General features: G+C 45.3%; 1 protein-coding gene across 1 annotated transcript in view; it reads right to left on the bottom strand.

Annotated features, from left to right (window-relative positions):
• Nucleotides 1-4,691: 4,691 nt before the first annotated feature.
• The window catches only part of LIN52 (lin-52 DREAM MuvB core complex component), a 261,161-nt gene continuing 245,870 nt past the window's right edge, over nt 4,692-19,982 (bottom strand). The window contains exon 6 of the mRNA XM_069208503.1: nt 4,692-6,728. Within this exon, the coding sequence (XP_069064604.1) occupies nt 6,673-6,728 (56 nt within the window). The 3' untranslated portion in view covers nt 4,692-6,672. The remainder of the gene's footprint in view (nt 6,729-19,982) is intronic.

Raw genomic sequence — 19,982 nt, forward strand, 5'->3', positions numbered from 1 at the left:
AGAAACCACATCACAACAGGTGATTTAAGCAAAGATAGTTGGTACAGCAAATGCAAAAAAGGTAAATGGGGCTGACAAACAATATTTTTATGGTACCCTCTGCAAAATCTTACTGTACCAATGATAAAAAAAACTAACCATCCAGCAGATTATCTTATAGGGGTCTGTGTTGCTGACTCCACAACAAGCTACACATTTGCCCCAGTGCCCTGCATAAATAGATTTTGTAGAGGGACACCGGACTACAAGTAGGAGATCCACAACCTCAAGAGCAAGACTGAACGCAGTCAACTGCCTGCACTCAATCACCATGCATGAAGTTGTAGGCCGATTGGAGGACAGATGCTCATGGCCAGACGTTCCAGGTATCACATTTTCCTGGCTGAATCTGGAGCCACTGGGGTGACTTGGGCCCAGTAGTTCCTGGTCTTCTTCAGATTTCAGGGCAGGAGGGGCCAAGGTGAAAAGGCGTACAGGAGTCCTGTGCTCCACTCTAGCCTGAATGCCTATCTTAGAGAAGGCGTTCTTAGAAACTCTAATGGGCAGACGTTTTCACACTACACATTAGAAGGTGGCAAAATGATCCAGCCTGGGTCCTCCCCATTGTCAGAAGAATTTCTACACCACCTCGGGATGCAACTCAGGTGTCGCCTGTTGAGCTTGTCTGCCCTGGCGTTTAAAGATCCTGCCATGGGGTTCACATTCAGGGGATGCCTTGACACCCAGGACAATCCACAGGCGCAGCTCCTCCTGACATAGGACCCATGATCCCATTCCCCCATGCTTCTTGCAGTACCAAATGACAGTGGTGTTGTCTGTAAGAACTTGTGCCGGCCTTCACTTAATGAAACACAAGAAGGCCTTTAATGTCGGGCACATGGTCCACAGCTCCAACAGATTTACGTGGTTCTGGTTTTCTGCCAGAGTCTTCTGATCATTACCTCTCCCAAATGACCTCCCTATCCCATCAGGGACGCCTCTGTCAGGTCTGGGTGGGGAAGGGAGAGGAGGCTGCTGCTGGTCAGGCTGCTGTCTAACAGCCACCAATGCAGATCTTGTGCAGCTGAAAACTGGATGACCTCTGATAGGTTTCCTAGCTGCTGAGCCCACTGAGACTTGAGATCCCACTGAAGAGCCAGCATACGCTACATGGTGAAGTGGACCAGGAGGATGCACAAAGGCAGCAGGCCAAGAATCCTCAGAATCCACCGAGATCCAGGATTGAGACTGAATCATTGGGAGCATATCCTAGATGCCTATTACTCATTGCAAGGGAGGAAAGGCCCAGAACTGCAGTGTTCCCAGAAGAGCGCATATAAAAGGAAGCCTCTGCGAAAGTCAGGTGTGACTATGGCTTGTTGATAGAGAACCCCAAGGATGTTAGAACTTTTGCCGTTATCTGGAGATTGTTACGTCTGACTGTGGCGGGCCCGCCTTCAACAGCCAGTGGTCAAGGTGGGGGATAACTAGTATCCCCTACCTCTGAAGGTGTGCAATGACCACACCATGTCTTCTTTGAAGAGCCAAATGGTGCTGGTAAGGCCGAAGAGGTGGGTGGCAAAATGAAAATTCACCTGGGTTATCTTGAACCACAGGTAACGTCTATGGGACTGAAGAACAGGCATTTGAAAGTACATATCCTGCAGGTCCAAGGCAACCATCAGTTGCCTGCATCCAGGACAGATAGAACTTGGTTCAGAAGGAGTATACAGAATTTGTCATTCCAAAGGCAAAGATCAAAGACAGGACGAAAGCCTTTGTCTTTTTTCGACACAAGAAAATACCAGGAATAACAATCCATTCTTACTTCCAAGGCCGACATCCTTCTCAATGGCCACACTGGCCAGTAGAGCCTCTACCTACTGCAGAAAGCAGAATACGTTATTTTTTTAAAGCTGCTCTGATGTGGGAGGAAGTTGAGGTGGATTGAAAAGAAATTGAAGGACAATCTGGTGGAGCCATCGGTAATACGTGATGGCCACCCAAGAAGAAAGTGTCTGACCCTACCTCCCTGTGTGGCTGTGCCCTGGTAAGCACAAACTATAGCGGCTTAGAGGCTGATACCACAGGGGTGCAGGACCGAGTAGAACAGTGTCCCTGGTGATCTGCACAATGTCTGTTTGATTTCTGTCCCCAGCCACGAAAGGACTGGGGTGACTACTGCTGTGACAGTGGGCCCTAGTGGTGCATATAAGCCAGCCCCCTTGTGTAGCCCCAAAAGTGTTGCTAATGCTGAAGGAAACTGCCAGGCGGGGTTGAAAAGACCCAAGGAATGCAGGGAATAGGCCATAGCTCTGCTTTCTTTAAAACATTTGATGGCAGATTCGGTCTTTTTGCAGAGGCAGGACCCGGGAAAAGGCATGTCCATTAGACATGCCTGCACATCCCCAAAAAAGCCAGTGGGTTGCATCCACCTCATGTGCCAATCAGTCAGTAGTGTCCAGGCCAGCCTTTACAACATTTTGTTGCATCCGAAATGGTCTGAACCAAAGAGATATCTCTAAGACTGCTGGCAAGATCTCGCTGGCCATATCTCCGAGGACATACATACAATGCCCTAACAGACAACTCTGAGTGACATTCACGGCAAGCTGCCATACGAGAACATCCACTTTCCGATAAATCAGACCTTTTTGACTCCCCGTATGTTGGGGCCTGCGGGGAATGCATTAGGACTGACTTTGTTTGTGGAAGCTTGGACCACCAAACTCTCAAGAATCAAGTGCTGCGCAAGAAGCGCCAAGTCACCCGGTGGTGGTCTGTGGCACCTGACCACTTGCCTGTTCACTGGAGGGCAAAAGAAAGGCTTTGCCCAGGTGCCAATAGGGTGTCAAGCCAGAGCTTCATTAAAAGGGCGTAAAGACTCAGATGATTATGACCCAGTGTGCAAAACCTCGGTGAGAACACTTGCCTTGACTTCAACAGAAGACAGCTGTGGGTTCAGAACCTTAGCTGTACATCTAATTTCTACAGTAAATTATGTAATCTCTGTCAACCCAGAGGATGAAACCAACCCTGTGTTGGGGATGTATCCAGGCCACTGGCCTCCTGCAAGTCCATGTTGATGATATCATCAACATAGTGCGGGTGTAAATCATCAGCATCTTCATTATCAAGCTAATCAGAATCAGAATGGCGATGAAGCCTCAGAAGAAGGCCTTGTGGAAGCAGAACAGTTTTGACTGAATCAGAAGGTATGGGGACCGGGTACCCTGGAGTGGAGTCAAGGTGCGACCTCAGTCGGGGTTGATGGGGGATCGACAAGTTCGGACAGAGGAGTCAGCAGAGGCTAATCCTCTGGCACCGGTGAAGTCGGGACCGGGATCAGTGAAGACAGGACAAGCGCAGACGTTGGAGTCATAGTTCAAGTTGGCACTGGAGTCAGTAAAGAACTTAACCTGGTTTTAAGAGCATAGACCCCCATCAAGAATGGAACCACTGGCAGTAACAAGACTGGAGGTCCTTGCCAAACCGTGGGGGTTGAAAGCATGCTAGAGGGAACTGGAGGAGTACTAAAAATATGCAGTATGGCCTTCTTTAACCTTTGACCTGTTAAGGCACCACAAATGGCTGAGAAAATTCAGGGCGCAGCAAGACCATTTGTGGAATTGGCTTCGCTATCCAGAACGAGATAGAATGGCACACTGATGCACTGTCACGAGCGCAACCTCGAAAGAAGGAAATGAGTCAGTGCCCTCAACTTGGAGAAGGTCTTATTCAACTTCTGTGATTTCATTTTCTGTGTGGTGACATACAGCTTTGTTCCACAGTCCCAGATTGCCATCGGGTGTATGAGGGCACATTCTTCACACACCTTGGACTTGTGCACTGAGCCCAAATACCAGAGGTACAACTTGTGCACGTCCAACACTGACATCTCTTTCTGACAGTCACATCATGGTTAGAACCCTTGGTCTTCAGAGAACACTGTTCCTCTGCACACTGGAAAACATTTAGGAAGGAATTTGTCAGCAGACAAAAAGGGAACAGAGCTCCAGAACCAAGTTCACCGGCACGAAAAAAAAAAAAAAATCGACATCTGGGCGCAGGGCATTGCTAATTTGGCGTGCTGCTTTATCACCTCTCGGGCGGAACGAGGTCAACAAGGAGCCCTATGGCTCCGCCTAGTGGCCTCCAGGCACACTGCTATGAAAACTTCAAAGTCCAGTATGCTGCTTGGGGGATATTCCAAAGGTGAGAAATCCGTGGTCAGACGTAGCTATCAGAACACTCATATTACAGAGTTTACACTGAGAGAAACCTGCAGTAAACCAGGGAGTGGCTGGGGTGGAGGATTAGACCTCTACTAGGTGCTATTTCTAATGATGTTTCAAATCAAAGCATACAGTTTTGCATAAGCGTACTTCATATGGTCACGTTTTTTGCATGTTGCATGCAGCAAGCCTAAACTAGTCTGTCTCTTTACTGAGTAGTTTCTTGACAAATTTTGTGTTGGTATCACTGATCCCTAACACACATTCTTTGAAGCAGATGAAAAATAATGTTTGCCTGACTACTTGCTAGTTTTGTGCGGTGGTGGAAGAATTTGCCCCACTGAGCAACCTCATTTCCTACAACCACAAACTATTTTTTCAGTATTTCTCAGGAGTGGTTAAATGTATTTAAAATCTGAAAAAACAACAGGGAGAACAATTTGAAAAATCTGCATTAAAAAAGAGTAAATAAAAAAAGACAGTTTCTATCAGAATTTATTAACAATGTCAGTTATTCTCACAAATGTGTGTCAAAAACCTAAAATTCTATAATTGACACTGTCAGGAATCCTACAGGAATATCACAGACACATCCGATGGTTTGCTCACGAGCCCCATAAGGACTTCATTACACACAGAAAGGTTCAGCAAATTAATGTCCTTTATCAATTCAGACAGTTCCTGTTCACTGCTTGCTACTTGTGTTCTTGTTGAGGTCAAATAAGTTATTTACTAAATACTGGGTTGCTGAACCAATTTAGTATGAACGCAGTAACTCTCCACGTATGGCAAATGTAATGTTCTTGTTGTTATTTCGAAGTATCCCATGTTCCTTCAGGAAGGATTCACTGTTGACTGTTCACTGAAATTAATGCTGCCTTTTTCAGTGTGGCTCTTCTAAATGTAGTCTCTCTCAAGGTGCTTACCTGCAGATATAAGGATGGTTATGCTTAAATTAATAGATCAGCAGTGGCACAATGCGCTGGGCTTAGCAATGCATGCACAAACTTTGACAAGAGGTCTGTTGTATCCCCCCAGGAGCCTAGGATGAGAGCAGAATTTCAGGCTTTCCAGATTATGATCAGTGGTAGGGCTCATTTAATTCAAATCTTACTGACAGATAGAAAGTTTTTTTATTAAACCATTAAAAGGTCATGACACTCTTTAGCAGAGCACTGTAGAAACGTTTGTGAGGTGGGTTGGTTCAAGCTTGACTAAAAGCCATGCTCAGAAAAAAGGTTCTTCCAGCAGTCTTCGGTTGCTGGACCTGAAAAGTTTAGCTCTATAGCACAATGAACCTAAGGAGTTTGGTAACGGATTTGCTGAACTTGTAGGTGTTTTCCTCAGTAGCTTAACACTGATATCGCACATAGAACCTGCAGATGTTTGGCTCATTGGCTTGATGGACTTGCAGATTTTTTCTCAATAACATGAAGGGAAATCTAGCTGTATGCTAATTGACTTGACTGACGAAGTTTTTCTACAGAAACTTAAAGGGTCTGCAAATGTTTTCTGAGTGGCCATGAAAGTTTAGATGTTAGTTCCGTGACATTACAGACCAGAATATTTTTTTTACAAGACTCCGTGAAAAAAAGATGCTCTCTCAGTGACTTGATCGGAATGTAGGTATATGCTCAGTAACTTGACGAACTTGCAGATGTTTACTTAAAGACTTGTATAATTCGCAGATATTTGCTCAGAGATTCGATGGGAACAAAAGTGTCCCAGTCACTTGATGCGAGTGAAAATGCTGTTAAGAGACCCGATGGAAAAATAGACATTTGTTCAGTGACTTGGTGTGAATGTAGGTATTTGTTCAGGGACTTGGCATATGCCAAGTTGTTTGTTGAAACGCTTAAGTGGATTTGTATTGGACTATAGTGACTTCAGAGACCAGCAAGTGTTTTCTCAGTAAGTTGATCGACTTCCAGATGTGTGTTCGCTGTCACTCTCTGGTTGCTCAAAGATTTTAAAAGTTAGTGAATGTCTGTTCTGGATTCAGACAAATATGTTTGTTCAATCACTTGATGTTCATGAAAATGTTAGCAATCAGTATATGGAAATGTAGAGTTTTGTTAAGTCAGCTGATGGCCTTTGAGAAGGTTGCTGTGCATTAATGGTCTTGAAGCCTTTTTCTTCGTGATTTGACAGACTGGTAGATAGATATTCGATCACTGACTGGTACTAACTGATCCGTATTTGCTTACTTGCTTCATGCACAATCAAATGTCTACTCTGTCTCCAAAGGCCTGACGGTGTTGGATTAGTCACTTCATAGACAGGAAGCAATTGCTCTGTGAATCAAAGTACTTGTAGAAATGTAACCGATATGATGTTAGACCCGGAGACCACTTGACCTGAAAATCAGAGCAGATAATTTGAAGAATCATCAAGGTATAAGCTCCATATTATAACGGGGTGTTTACATATTCCCAGATACACGTCTTCATCTAAAGTCTTATTTTTTTGGTTTCTCCAGGATGTTCAGAAATTTTCCGCGGGTCATTTCTCTTGCTGAAATTACAAATAATACAAGTTATTAAAAATACACATTGTCATTAAGCCATCATTATATACTGGACCTATAAGAGCCACAACACAAGTTAAGATCCTGGTCTTGTAATCAACCACTGCTTATTGTAGTGCCCAAAGTGTGTACTTCGGTCCTTTGCTAAACTGCCTCCATGTTATTGCGTGTCTTATTTACCCATGCCCTATTCATTTCCCTCTTTACCCAATTAGAACTTTATCACCACTATACGTCAAGTATGCCATCATTTTTAAGGGTCTACAGTGCCAATTTAGGACAGGAGGCGCTCCGTGCTTACATCAATGTGCAATTTTAAGTAGGCTCGGGCGAAATGTGGGTTACAACTACATAAATTCGGTAATTTTGTGTTGCTCTTGCTACAAAAAAAGTCCCGAAATCATACCACGTCGGTAAAAATGTACAGAGAACACATGGGAACAACGCAAAAGGCTGTTTGCTGTGATTTTCTTTTTGCGCTATTTTTCTTGGGGGAAATGCATCGTCATGTCCAAAGTGGACGTGAGGACGCATTTCGCACAAAAGTACAGCTCAAATGGCAGTTTTCCATTTTGCATACCTGTTTGTAATTTTGCTTACGTTTTCTGAATTTTCACATAATTATGCAAGAGCAAATTACGTGAGTTTTGCACTCCCTAATTCTGAGGTCACGAGCTGGAATCAGGTCATCTCTGCCTCTCACCTTCCGAAGGTTGATCAGTGGTGTTCCAATTACATTAAGGGATAGCAGCACTTGTTATTTCCAGTTCTTACAAACAAGAGAACGGTTTTGTTTACAGCTATATAAAAAAGCAAGCTGCCATAAATATTATCCAGAAGATTTAAAGGAACTAGCGCATTGTTAGATTCAGGATGAACATCCCATAGATCACCATGCCTATCATAGTGGTAAGGCCATGTCCAGAGGCCACCGCGTGTCTCTAGGAGATGGAAGTGGCTAACCCTGGGGTCAGAGCACGTGGCCTCTGGGGGTGGGATCAGGATCCATTGAGCACATGATGGCAGTGTTTGATCGTACCCACCACAAAAAATGTAGCTCAGTGAGTTAAGAGCTCTTTGCAGATATCTGTGCGTGATTTTGAAGTCAGACGCAGCATTGGCAAGACAGTGGGATTAAGCATTATACATACAAAATCTTTTTTTATCTCTTGAGTCATGCACACAGCACTTTCTTGGTGCTGGGCATACCCCGAGGCTACGAAGGGGCTTACTCCGGGCAAGGTGCATGACTGAGATGTCCTGGTGCTTGTCGTAAGGATCCAAATGCTTTCCCCAAGTAAGTGTTCAAGATGCAAGAGCTGTATGGTGTATCTCCGAGTCAGAGCGCTTGCCACAGGGCACAAGGTTGTAGGTCACAATGAGTCATAGTCGATGACCTCTGGGCTCGGGCCAGGGTACATGCCTTGTGGGCCTACGGCACGTGAAAGAGGAGTACAGCAAGACCCAGGCCCCATGTCTCAGGTAGCTAAGGTGCATGACCAAATGGGTTTAATTCAAGGTACATATCCCACAGGGCAAGGAGGATGAAAGGGAAGGGGCAAAGGCCCGGGTCACCGAGCATGTTCAAGGGGAGATGGGCCAACACCATGTCCTATAGTCTGGTGACATACATGCATATAGAGCTCAAAGGCATATATCCCAAGAAGCCAGGGCCCAGGCACTATTTGGGAAAGGGTCGGAGTCCCAATGGCCAGTGCTAACTCCCAGGGACTTTATTGCATGTCCCAACGACCAAGGTCAAGTCCCTCGGTACAAAGCCAAACAGCTTTTTTATCTTGTAATATAAAACGTTCAAAACCTGGAGAACACATCATACACAACAAGAACAACTGATGAGCAGTTCCATGTTTCTTTCATTTCTTATTTATATTGACATGTGAAAGTCAGAACAATTTACGGAAAAATGTGCAATTTACATTTTGTTAAATTAATATTTACGAACTCATGTTTATTACCCAACTGTATGGTACTCATTTTATCAACAGAAGAGAGAAGGAAGGATGAGACCTCCGCTCCCCTTTGGGAATCAAATCGATGACCATAAATGTCTAAGCAAGTCTCTGTATTATTATCTACACAAACCTGTCAGCACATTTACATGCCTTATATAGATATACGTACATAACGTGTATTCAGGAGGCATCATTTGTTTGCATTACTCAACCTGGTGCCAGGACTCAAAATATGTTAAAAGCTAATATGCTCTCATCTGTTAGCCTCAGAGCACTAAGAAAGCAAAGACAAATCACCACTAAGATACATACACATAATAGCGTAGACATCTATTTTTTTATTAAACAATCTTATGTATTTTTAGAGAACTTAAACAGGCCCGGTTCTAGCAGGGGGGCCGGGTGGGCCAGGCCCACCCAAGCATGACCTTTGACACACCCTGTCACGACAGAAGAGGTCATGGAGAATGCACCTGGTAAGTGCTTTCTCCATCTCAACGTCAGAATGTTATAATGAATTTTTCACTTTCTTTAAAACTGCAACAGGGCGGTGTGTTTTGGGGGGTGGAGGTGGGGGAACCCACAAACTAACAAGGAGAACTGAGATAAGGGCCTGACTTGGCTCTTAGAACCCAGGCATGAGCCGAGCCCTAAAAATGTTTGCTATGTAAAACATACAACAGACATCACGTAAAATATGATAAAGTTTCTTCGAAATAGAAAAAAAGGTGTATTTCTTTAACACATAGAAGCTTTGACATTAATATGTCAAAACATAGCATTGCACTGACAAGTACTTATTAAAAGTGATAGTTTTTAAACATGTGCTTACAGTCATTCCTGCCCCTGTCCTCACCCTGGTGACAGTGCAATTAGTGAACCAACAGGCAAGAGAGTTGTCACATGGACCCTGTATGTGGCCCAGATTATTATAGAGCAGTGCAACAAATCAAACACAACAGGTTTTTGTATAATTCGTTTTCTGATTCATAAATTTGAACGCGCTTTCCTGCACGAATATGATGAGAAACTAGTTTTGGTGAAATAAAATATTTGCCCCAGATCACAAAATTTGAGTGAAGTATCTGGACTCTGTCCTGGTTTTATTTTTTCAATTTGTACAAATCAGCCACTAAATGGCTATCCGTTTGTCTCTCCTTTTTATGTTAATGTTTGTTTTTACCTCTTTGTGCAGTTTTCTACAGTTTCTATATGGTGCAAAACCTACCTTGATGGATTGAGGCACTTTACATGAACACCAGTTACATTACACAAGGCCACATTCATTTCTCTTAAGCACTGTAGATTTACCCAGAATCACAGGATGTTGAGCCAATGCTGAGACTCGGCCCTCGCTTGTTCAGTTCCAAAGTTTGAAGCTCTTGCCGTAACCCCACATCCTGGGTAGACTGAGGGTGGCAGGCAGAAGGTACATGAAAGTTTGGCTCATTGTGGGCTCAAAGTTCCAACAGGACCTCAGTCTGAGCCAGAGCAAGGCTTCAGGCTGAATCCCACATCAAGCTTGCAGTGGCCCCTATCTCTAGTTGGGAGAACAGGGACAGGGATATGCTTCCTAATGATGCAGCAGGTACAGTGTCATCAGGGCCCAGGCCTGTGAACAGCCTTATGCACCTCAATTATGGTTTGACAGGGTGTTCTGAGAGTGTTTATGTGATGGGGTATGCATTGTACTATTAAGATAGTAGAAGTACATGCCTCATTGGATGAGCAGCCACCAGTGCGAGGGAATCATAAATGAAAATGAGAGTTAATGTGAAATTACAATGCCTAATAGAATAAGGGCCTGATTCACAAAGGTAAACTTACACTTTTGTTTAAGTTTACTATTTTTTGTGTTCACAAAGTACAAGTTTATTTTTACATACATAATTTTATGACTTCAGAAAAGCTGCAGTCGGGATATAGAGCTCAGCACATGAAAAGATAGGACAGGCCTAACTTTTTCTGTACAGAGTCTCTGCCATGAGTGCAGAGTTTCCACTGTCATAAAATTACTATTCGTAAAATCAAACTTGTAGTTTATGAACAACAACAAAAATAATAAACGTACACAAAAGTATAAGTTCACATTTGTGAATCAGACGCTAAGCGTGTCTGTCTGTTCTCTACCAGATGCTGAGGTGAAGTAAATAACTGTGTTATCTCAAGTAAGATACTGTGTTGGGCTGAATTTGTTTTCATCAGTATGGCAGTTTCAAATGTGAGCATTTTATTTTCTGATATCTTGGCACGGTACATTGCACATTCCCAGGTAACAGACAGTGCCACTAGAGTTATGCAGTTTTATGGCTGTGGTATTTTCCGCAAATGTATTGATTTGCTGCATTTGCCAGGTAATCTATCATCTGCTGCATAATCTGCAGATTTAAAAAAATGTTTTTAGCTTAAAGGGATCAAAAGTTACGAAAAATGCTGCAGTACACATTGCAGTGCAGTTGTAGACCCTTTGCAAAGGTTGACTGTTCACCATTCAGTTGCTTATTGCTATACCTGTGTGTTAAACTGGTACTAATGAGGTGCCACCTAGGCCCAGACAGTGTTAACAAGTGTAAAAATAAATAATGAAGTAATACTGTCACAAAATGTTGCTGGATTATACCACATAATTTGCATTTTCTTGCTGCATAAATTAGTCAGTTTTTGCTGCATAGTTTGGTCCTCCCCTACCGCATAAATTCACTGGCCCTGGTGATACTCATTGTCTAACCACAGCTACTCGCAATAGGACTGATCATAATTCAGTCCAATAAAGGGATACCATGGGTTCTGCAATGTAGGATGACATACACACGTGGCAATAATACAAATTATCTAAATTTACCTCAGAACTAAATACCCCGAGCCAAGAACCATCGGGCCATCATTGCCCTTTGTTTCCACATACTGAAGATGCTGAGGAAGATTTTCAACCACAGAAAATAGTCACCTGCACTCTTACCACCAGCAATCTAAACTACCAGAACACTTTATATGCTGGGATAAATAAGCATCTCATAAGGAGGCTGCCACGGCAGCCAGGATCACTGCCAACCTCCCATGACACTGACACATCTCACCTCACCGCACGTCAAGGAGCTACACTGACTAACAGTATCCAAATCAGCCCATTTCAAACTCCTCAACCACACTTTCAAGGCACACTGCCAGCATACCTCAACAATACCATTTGCTTTCACAAACCTTCAAGACACCTAAGCTCAGCAAGACTTCTATTTGCACACATCCCATGCAAATGGAAAACCAGATCCGGTGGTTGAGTCTTCCCTTACATCACTTCTAAAGCATGAAATGACATGCGGTTATACATCCGAGCCTCCTCCTCACTTCTTGAATTCAACCAGAAGCTAAAGACCTGGCTTTTCGAGTAACCACTTTAGGCCCTAGGCTTGGCTAACGTCATACCTGCTCAGCACCAAGATACCCTCCTGGATGAGAGTGTGCGTTATAAAACAACATAACATGACATGACCTGAGATAAGTAGATGCACTTTATAGAGCATTCATTCAGACTGGTGCAAACCCTAACCATGCTGGGGTATTCTGTTAGTCTGAATGATTGCTTTTGTTTCCCATGTTGTGTGCCTGTTTGCCTCTGTGCTCACATCCATGATATAGGTGGGCACAGGGGGGGGGGAAGAGGGGTCACACCCCATGCAAATAAGGGACTGTCCTCTGAAAACGGTGCTGGCTATTCATGTGTGCCAGCGCTATCAGTATGACAGAAGGGGCTGTACAAGTATCTGCAGACCCTTCTGTAACTGAGGCATTCTGTGTAATATGGCCCCAGAGGGTTACTTGTTTGATTAAAATTACTGGTTTTACACTTGGCAGGCATGAAAACTGCTCTTAGTTGGCAACAATACTGCTCTCTTTTTTTTCAAATGTGTTGCTGTTTTTTTTAAACTTTATCATTGTAAGTACGCCACAAAAGAGTGACATAAAAATAAACAATTACAAAGTTCACAGTATGCAAAGAAATAGGTTTTAGGCAAATTGCAAGGAGTAAGGAGGCAGCCTTCCTAGGGCAAAATGTCAATGCTTATGTGTGGTGACCGGGACGCCCTTAACCTTGAACTTCTATTACAATCTGCTTGGAACCCAGGTGCTTATGTTGAAGCCTGAACTGCTGGAAATTATAAGGGTTGAGGCTTTTGAGTATAGACATCAGCTCTTACTCTCAAATAACTCTCTAGATGTACTATATGCCTGTTTGGAAGAAGATATGATGTAAATCTTGGGCTTGTAAGCTACCTCCAGAATTGACTAAGCTTGTGCCCACAATTGCCCACCCGAACGTACCCTTGGCCCATCCAGATGAAGATTCCTGGAACCGGGCCTGAACTTAAAATGTTTTTCCTTATTTCCTTTTATGTCTCAGTTGCGTGAAATGTTTCACGCATGACATCAGATGTAAATTTATTTTTTATGGCAGTATGATACAATTCATCTACACCGATTATTACTTACCTTTTCGCACTCCAAAGCGCCCATTACAATAGAATCATGACAGTCACTGTATCAGCAAACTAGGCAGCCAAATCTAAATGTCTCCATTTGTCTAATGGCTGCCACACCTGAAGTTTGCTCCAATATTTGGGGCAGTGATTAATTTGTGACAGAATAAGGTGCTGGTGCCCACTCTGCTCAGAAGCCCACGGCCGGCCCTTTGAAATGTCGGCATGGGAATACCGAGGCTGCTAGTCTTAAATGTACCTCATGCCTTTTTAATCTGTTGTCAGATATGCCATGACTTTTTATTTCACCCCTGCTTTCTCCTGTTGTGACAGGTTTCCAGTCTTTCTCTTTCCCCCTTTTTTCCCATTAGTTTGTTTTCCCTCTCTTGCTCTCGGTCAGTGTCTGATAAGGGAAAGCATGTGTCGCTCCAAAAAAAGAGTGCTGGCAAAACTAACCGGCTCAAATGAAGCATTGAGTTAGGGTGAATTCTGCAAAAATCAGAACGAGTGCACTGCATAAGGACGTGTCATGTAGCGCTCGTTAGATGTCAGGGTAGCCCTTTTCGCCCTCCCAGAGTTCAGTGCGTTTTCATTAAGCAATGAATGCTCCTCAGAGGCAAGAGCAGTGCTTGGATGGTTGCAGCTTCAATAAAAATGTTTCACCTCTGCAGCACTCTCCGCCAACTTTGCAATGCAACGGCTCTCGCATTTGTTCGAGTTAGAGCTATTTGTGTTATTAACTCCTAACCTTCTTGCCACATAAATTGAAAATTAAAACTAAACCAGTTTCACATAAGCGACCGCTTCACAGCGCCACGGCTGCTATCAGCATCAACGTGAAGAGTCAAACAAAAGGAAAAAGAAATTCGCTTGCAGTTAAACTTATGGGCAAAAGTACAATTAGCCATGTAACATTGGCGATGGCCAAGACGATAACAAAACCTCCCCAAGGAGGGACAAGCGTAAGCCATTTACCAATGTCATCAAAGGATTTTTGAAGGGCAAGCCCGCGAACGAGTGGTAGTGATGGGCGTTGTTAAAAGCACAGATACATACCAACACGACATGAATAGGTAATTTTCCTGGCTTTTCACTAATCGGTGAACAGGGGCTGCCTTCTCTTGTCTGATGGGACCGTCGGCCTTGATCATAGGTCAGTGCGAATTGCCCAGAGATTGCGGCGCGTCTGTAAGTAAAAGGGTGTGTGATTCCAGAGGCCAGTGCATCGTACAGAACGATACGACTTCAACTGTACCCAGTGGTCACTGGTTGAGGTGGGTCCCTGCGGTCAGTGCATGTTCTAGTGCCCAAAGTCGAAGGAGGTGGGATCAATGCACGAGTCCCCGCCACATCAGATATCAGACGCCCACGGGGTGCGCATTTCTCCTTCATCCGTCATTGGGCGTCAGAAGCACTGATTAATTCAAAGACACATTTTCTTGCTCATTGCCCTGTCCGGGTTCTGCTGTAGCTTAGACATTGCTCGGAGTGGGACAGTAATCAAAGCCCTGGTCCCCCCTAACTTGGGGGCAGAGTTTACCGATGCCAGCCGCGCGTTTAATTTGCAACACGTCAGACACTGAGGTAATTTATACCAACATCTGCTCGCTCCTGACTCTGAAACACTCGCACATGCTGCTCTCAATCCCATTAGGGGCGGCAGCGGCTGCTCTGTATTCTACCTCGCGCTCCCCTGTCGAGGCACGGCCTTTCCTTCTGTTTGTCACGCGAGACGAGGCCCCAAATCAAAAGGTACACCCGCGCCCAAAACTCTTAACAGAGCGCGAACCCAAACGTCAAGGAACCATGCTACCACATACGTGGATTCAAACCTAAGGTAAATAATGAGGAAGGAAATCTCCTAAATCCAAGTGTCGCATACCAACTTTATCACGGGCGAACGGCCCTAAGAACCAGGAGAATAAAGGAGAAAATTACAAGTACAGAACACCCTAAGACAGAGGGCGCGAAACCCTAGTGGCACATGTCAAAAAGTCACATAGAGCACCTTTTTGCTCAATGCAAACAGTGCAACACATCTTCCCACACCTTGGACACCAACAATAGCTCAAGTATGTCACAACCCCCAGTTTCATCACACACAAAAGACAACAAATTTAAAATGCTGCTGCAAGACTCCTTCTCTGTCTTCACCCCAGAGAACGCATGACACCAGTCCTGCAAACACTTCTCTGGCTACCTGTAGCTAGACGTGCCGTGTTCAAGACGCTCTCCTTCGTCCACAAAGCCTCACGTGGGAAAGGGCCACAATAACTACGAATACAATTCAAGCAATACTAACAAAATAAGGCACTGCGCTGCAGTCTTAGTATATGAAATCCATAGTACGCACCGCTTTCTCAAGGCAACTTGTTAAGTTCTGCAACTCACTACCAGCCAAGATTCAAAGCATTTAAGAGCACTTACACTTCAGTAAAAAGGTGAAAACATAGTGGTTTCAATATAATTACGCCAGCCCACAACCCTGAGATAGAGCACAGAAGAACGAGTTACTTACCTTCGGTAACGACTTTTCTGGTGGATACATTAGCTACCTGTGGATTCCTCACCTCATGAATACTCCCATGGCGCCAGCATTCGACGGAAATCTTCTTACTAGTCTCTGCACGTCGACGAGGAAGTCACTCTAGCCCACGCGACGCCGTCTGACGTCATACAGGCAATAAGAGGTCCTCGACGACGTGCGGACGTCAGTACCAATCATTTTTTACGTGCATGAGAACAACCAGGCAATGCAATGAAAGAGCAAGGCAACATCCCATTATATTGTAAAAATACACAACATTGTATGAATAACTGTAAATCTTTTTATATAAATATATATATAAAACTCTCTCTTTTAAAATATATACACACACCAAGTATATACACAAAGATATATACATATATACATATATATATAAATATATTATATACACATCTATTGCACCCTCAAAGACCAAGAGGAGCGCACTCAAGGATTACTTGGTAAGACCAAAAAGGCAATGGGGAGGCGGGTGGGACCGTGAGGAATCCACAGGTAGCTAATGTATCCACCAGAAAAGTCGTTACCGAAGGTAAGTAACTCGTTCTTCTGATGGATACAACTACCTGTGGATTCCTCACCTCATGAATAGAGTCCCAAAGCAGTACCACGCCCGGCGGTGGGTGCCTAAATGGTCAAACCAAGAAATCCTGCAGCACTGACCGTGCAAAATGGCCGTCCCTTCTAACCTCAGAATCCAAACAGTAATGTTTTGCAAAAGTGTGAAGGGACGACCAAGTTGCGGCCTTGCAGATGTCGACCACAGGAACACCCCTGGCCAAGGCCGAAGTGGCCGACTTAGCTCTGGTGGAATGAGCTCTAATGCCCTCAGGAGGATCCTTCTTTGCCAAAGAGTAACATATTTTAATGCAAAGAACAACCCACCTGGATAGTGTTCTCTTGTGGACTGCCTTTCCTCTCCTCTTGCCCACGTATCCAATAAACAGCTGATCCTCCAGCCTGAAATCCTTTGTTCTATCAATAAAGAAGCTCAACGCTCTCTTTGGATCCAGACGGTGCAGTCTTTCTTCCTCTTTGGAAGGATGAGGCGGAGGATAGAACGTGGACAAAGTAATTGCCTGAGCCAAATGGAAGGGTGAAACAACCTTCGGGAGGAAAGCAGCCTTGGTCCTCAACACCACCTTATCCCCATAAAAAGTTGTATAAGGGGGCTTTACTGATAAGGCCTGCAACTCACTCACTCTCCTTGCTGATGTTATAGCTACCAGGAAGACTGTTTTTAAAACCAAATACCTCAAGGGGCAAGAATGCATAGGTTCAAAAGAGGACCCCATAAGGAAAGTCAGGACCAAGGACAAATCCCATTGCGGCATAACGAATGGCTTTGGAGGATATTGATTTAGAAGACCTTTCAAGAATCTGATAACAATAGGGGATTTAAATAAAGATGGTTGGTCTGGAAGACATATGAAGGCTGACAAGGCCGATAAATAACCCTTAATGGTAGCCACTGCACAACCTTTCTGCGCCAGAGACAGAGCAAAAGACAAAACGTCCGATAGATGAGCATGCAAAGGATCAATCTGCCTCTCTCCACACCACGCAACAAATTTAGACCACCTATTAGCGTAGATAGATTTAGTGGAGTGTCGCCTGGCCGCTAATATAACATCCACTACCTCAGGCGGGAGAGAGAAGGAACTCAGGTTGCCCCGTTCAATCTCCAGGCATGTAGGTGCAGACTCTGGAGGTTGGGGTGTAGAACCTGCCCCTGCGACTGCGAGAGGAGGTCTGCCCTGAAAGGGAGACGGAGCGGCGGGCACATTGAGAGTTGGAGAAGGTCGGAATACCATACCCTCCTTGGCCAATCCGGAGCTATTAGGATGACTAGAGCCCGGTCCTGGCGAATCTTCCTCAATACTCGAGGAATCAAGGGTATGGGAGGAAACGCGTAAAGCAACTGGCCGCACCAGGTTATTTGAAACGCGTCCCCCAACGCTCCCTGCATCGGATACTGAAGGTTGCAGAACAACGGACAATGCGCGTTCTCTCGAGTGGCGAACAGATCTACCCGAGGAAACCCCCACCTCTGGAAGATTAAACGGACTTGATCTGGATGGAGACGCCACTCGTGGTCTGCCGAGAAGTGGCAACTGAGACTGTCCGCACGCACGTTCAAAACTCCGGCCAGATGGTTTGCTATCAAGCAAATCCGATGGTCCTTTGCCCAGGACCATAGTCGAAGAGCTTCTCTGCAGAGAAGGTACGACCCCACTCCTCCCTGCTTGTTTATGTACCACATCGTGGTAGTATTGTCCGTTAGGACCTGTACCGACTGACCACGAAGGGAAGGGAGGAAGGCCTTGAGAGCCAGACGTACAGCCCGTAACTCTAACAGATTGATGTGAAACATCTGTTCCTCTGGAGACCAAAGACCTTTGATCTCCAGATCCCCCAGATGAGCTCCCCACCCTAGAGTGGAAGCATCCGTTATGACTGTGGCCACTGGTGGCGACTGCTGGAACGGCTTTCCTTGTGAAAGATTGTTGCTTGCAATCCACCACTTGAAATCCACAGCAGCATCTCTGGAGATCTTGACAGTACCCTCTAGATCCCCTCTGTGTTGAGACCACTGCCTTCGGAGGCACCACTGAAGAGCCCTCATGTGCCAGCGAGCATGCGTGACCAACAGAATGCAGGAGGCAAAAAGACCGAGCAGACGAAGGACCTTGAGGACTGGAACTACCGCTCCATTTTGAAACATTGGAACCAAATCCTGAATATCTTGAATCCGCTGAGGCGGAGGAAAGGCCCGACCCAATGTTGTATCCAGTACTGCCCCTATAAACAGGAGGCGCTGAGAGGGCTCTAGGTGAGATTTGGGCTCGTTCACCGAAAAACCCAGGTCGAACAACAACTGGGTTGTTGACTGCAGATGATGCGACACAAGCTCCGGGGACTTGGCTTTGATCAACCAGTCGTCCAAGTAAGGGAATACTGCTATCCCCTTCCTTCTGAGTTCTGCCGCAACCACCGACATCACCTTCGTGAAGACTCGAGGTGCTGAAGTAAGACCAAACGGAAGGACCGCAAACTGATAGTGTTGCGATCCCACCACAAACCGGAGATACTTCCTGTGTGACTTGAGTATCGGGATATGAAAGTAAGCATCCTGCAAGTCGACAGACACCATCCAGTCTTCCATGTTCAACGCCAAAAAGCACCTGTGCTAGGGTCAGCATCTTGAACTTTTCCTGCTTGAGGAACCAATTCAAGATCCTCAGGTCCAGAATTGGTCTCAAACGACCATCCTTCTTGGGAATCAGGAAATACCTTGAGTAAACTCCTCGACCCCTTTCCTGCTCCGGGACCAACTCCACCGCGCCCTTTGAAAGGAGGACTTGCACCTCCTGTTCTAGCAACAGGAGGTGTTCTTCTGAACAATACGAAGGGCGGGGCGGGATGAGGGGCGGGAACTCCCGAAAGGGAAGGGTGTAGCCTTTTCCCACAACACTGAGAACCCAAGTGTCCGATGTAACAGTCTTCCATTTGGTGAGAAAATGCTGTAATCTTCCCCCTACAGGAGAGGAGTGAGTGGGAAATGGTGGAAGCCTAAGGCTGCTTCCCCTGCTGCACCCCGCCAGAGGATGAGGAAGAGGCAGAGTGCTGCTGAGAGGCTCCTCTGGTGCGGACCCTACCTCTCCCCCTGAAAGATCTATAGGGATGGGAAGAAGCAGGTTGCTGATATCTCCCCCGAAAGGAAGAGGAGGAAGAGCCTCGCCCAAATCCACGAAACCTCCTGAAGAATCTGGAAGAGGCCGTGGAAGAAGGAGCTTGGAGCCCTAACGACTTAGCCGTGGCCCTGCTTTCCTTAAAACGTTCCAAGGCCGAATCAGCCTTAGCTCCAAACAGTTTGTCCCCATCAAACGGGAGATCCAACAATGTGGACTGTACATCTGCCGAAAAGCCCGAGTTACGGAGCCAGGCCTGTCTCCTTGCCACCACAGTTGTGCCCATTGCCCTGACTACCGAGTCGGTGGTATCCAGTCCCGTCTGGATAATTTGGGTCGCAGCAGCCTGGGCATTTGAGACAAGATCCAAAAGACCCTGGGGAAGCTCTGTAAACGAAGAGGAAATGTCATCCATCAGAGCATGAATATACCTCCCCAGGATACAGGTTGCATTGGTGGCTTTTAACGCCAGACTGCAGGACGAAAAAATCTTCTTCGACTGCGCCTCTAGCTTCTTTGAATCTCTGTCCCCAGGCACCGTCGGAAAAGAACCAGG

The sequence above is a fragment of the Pleurodeles waltl genome, chromosome 9, assembly GCF_031143425.1.
Source record: "Pleurodeles waltl isolate 20211129_DDA chromosome 9, aPleWal1.hap1.20221129, whole genome shotgun sequence".
NCBI lineage: Eukaryota > Metazoa > Chordata > Amphibia > Caudata > Salamandridae > Pleurodeles > Pleurodeles waltl.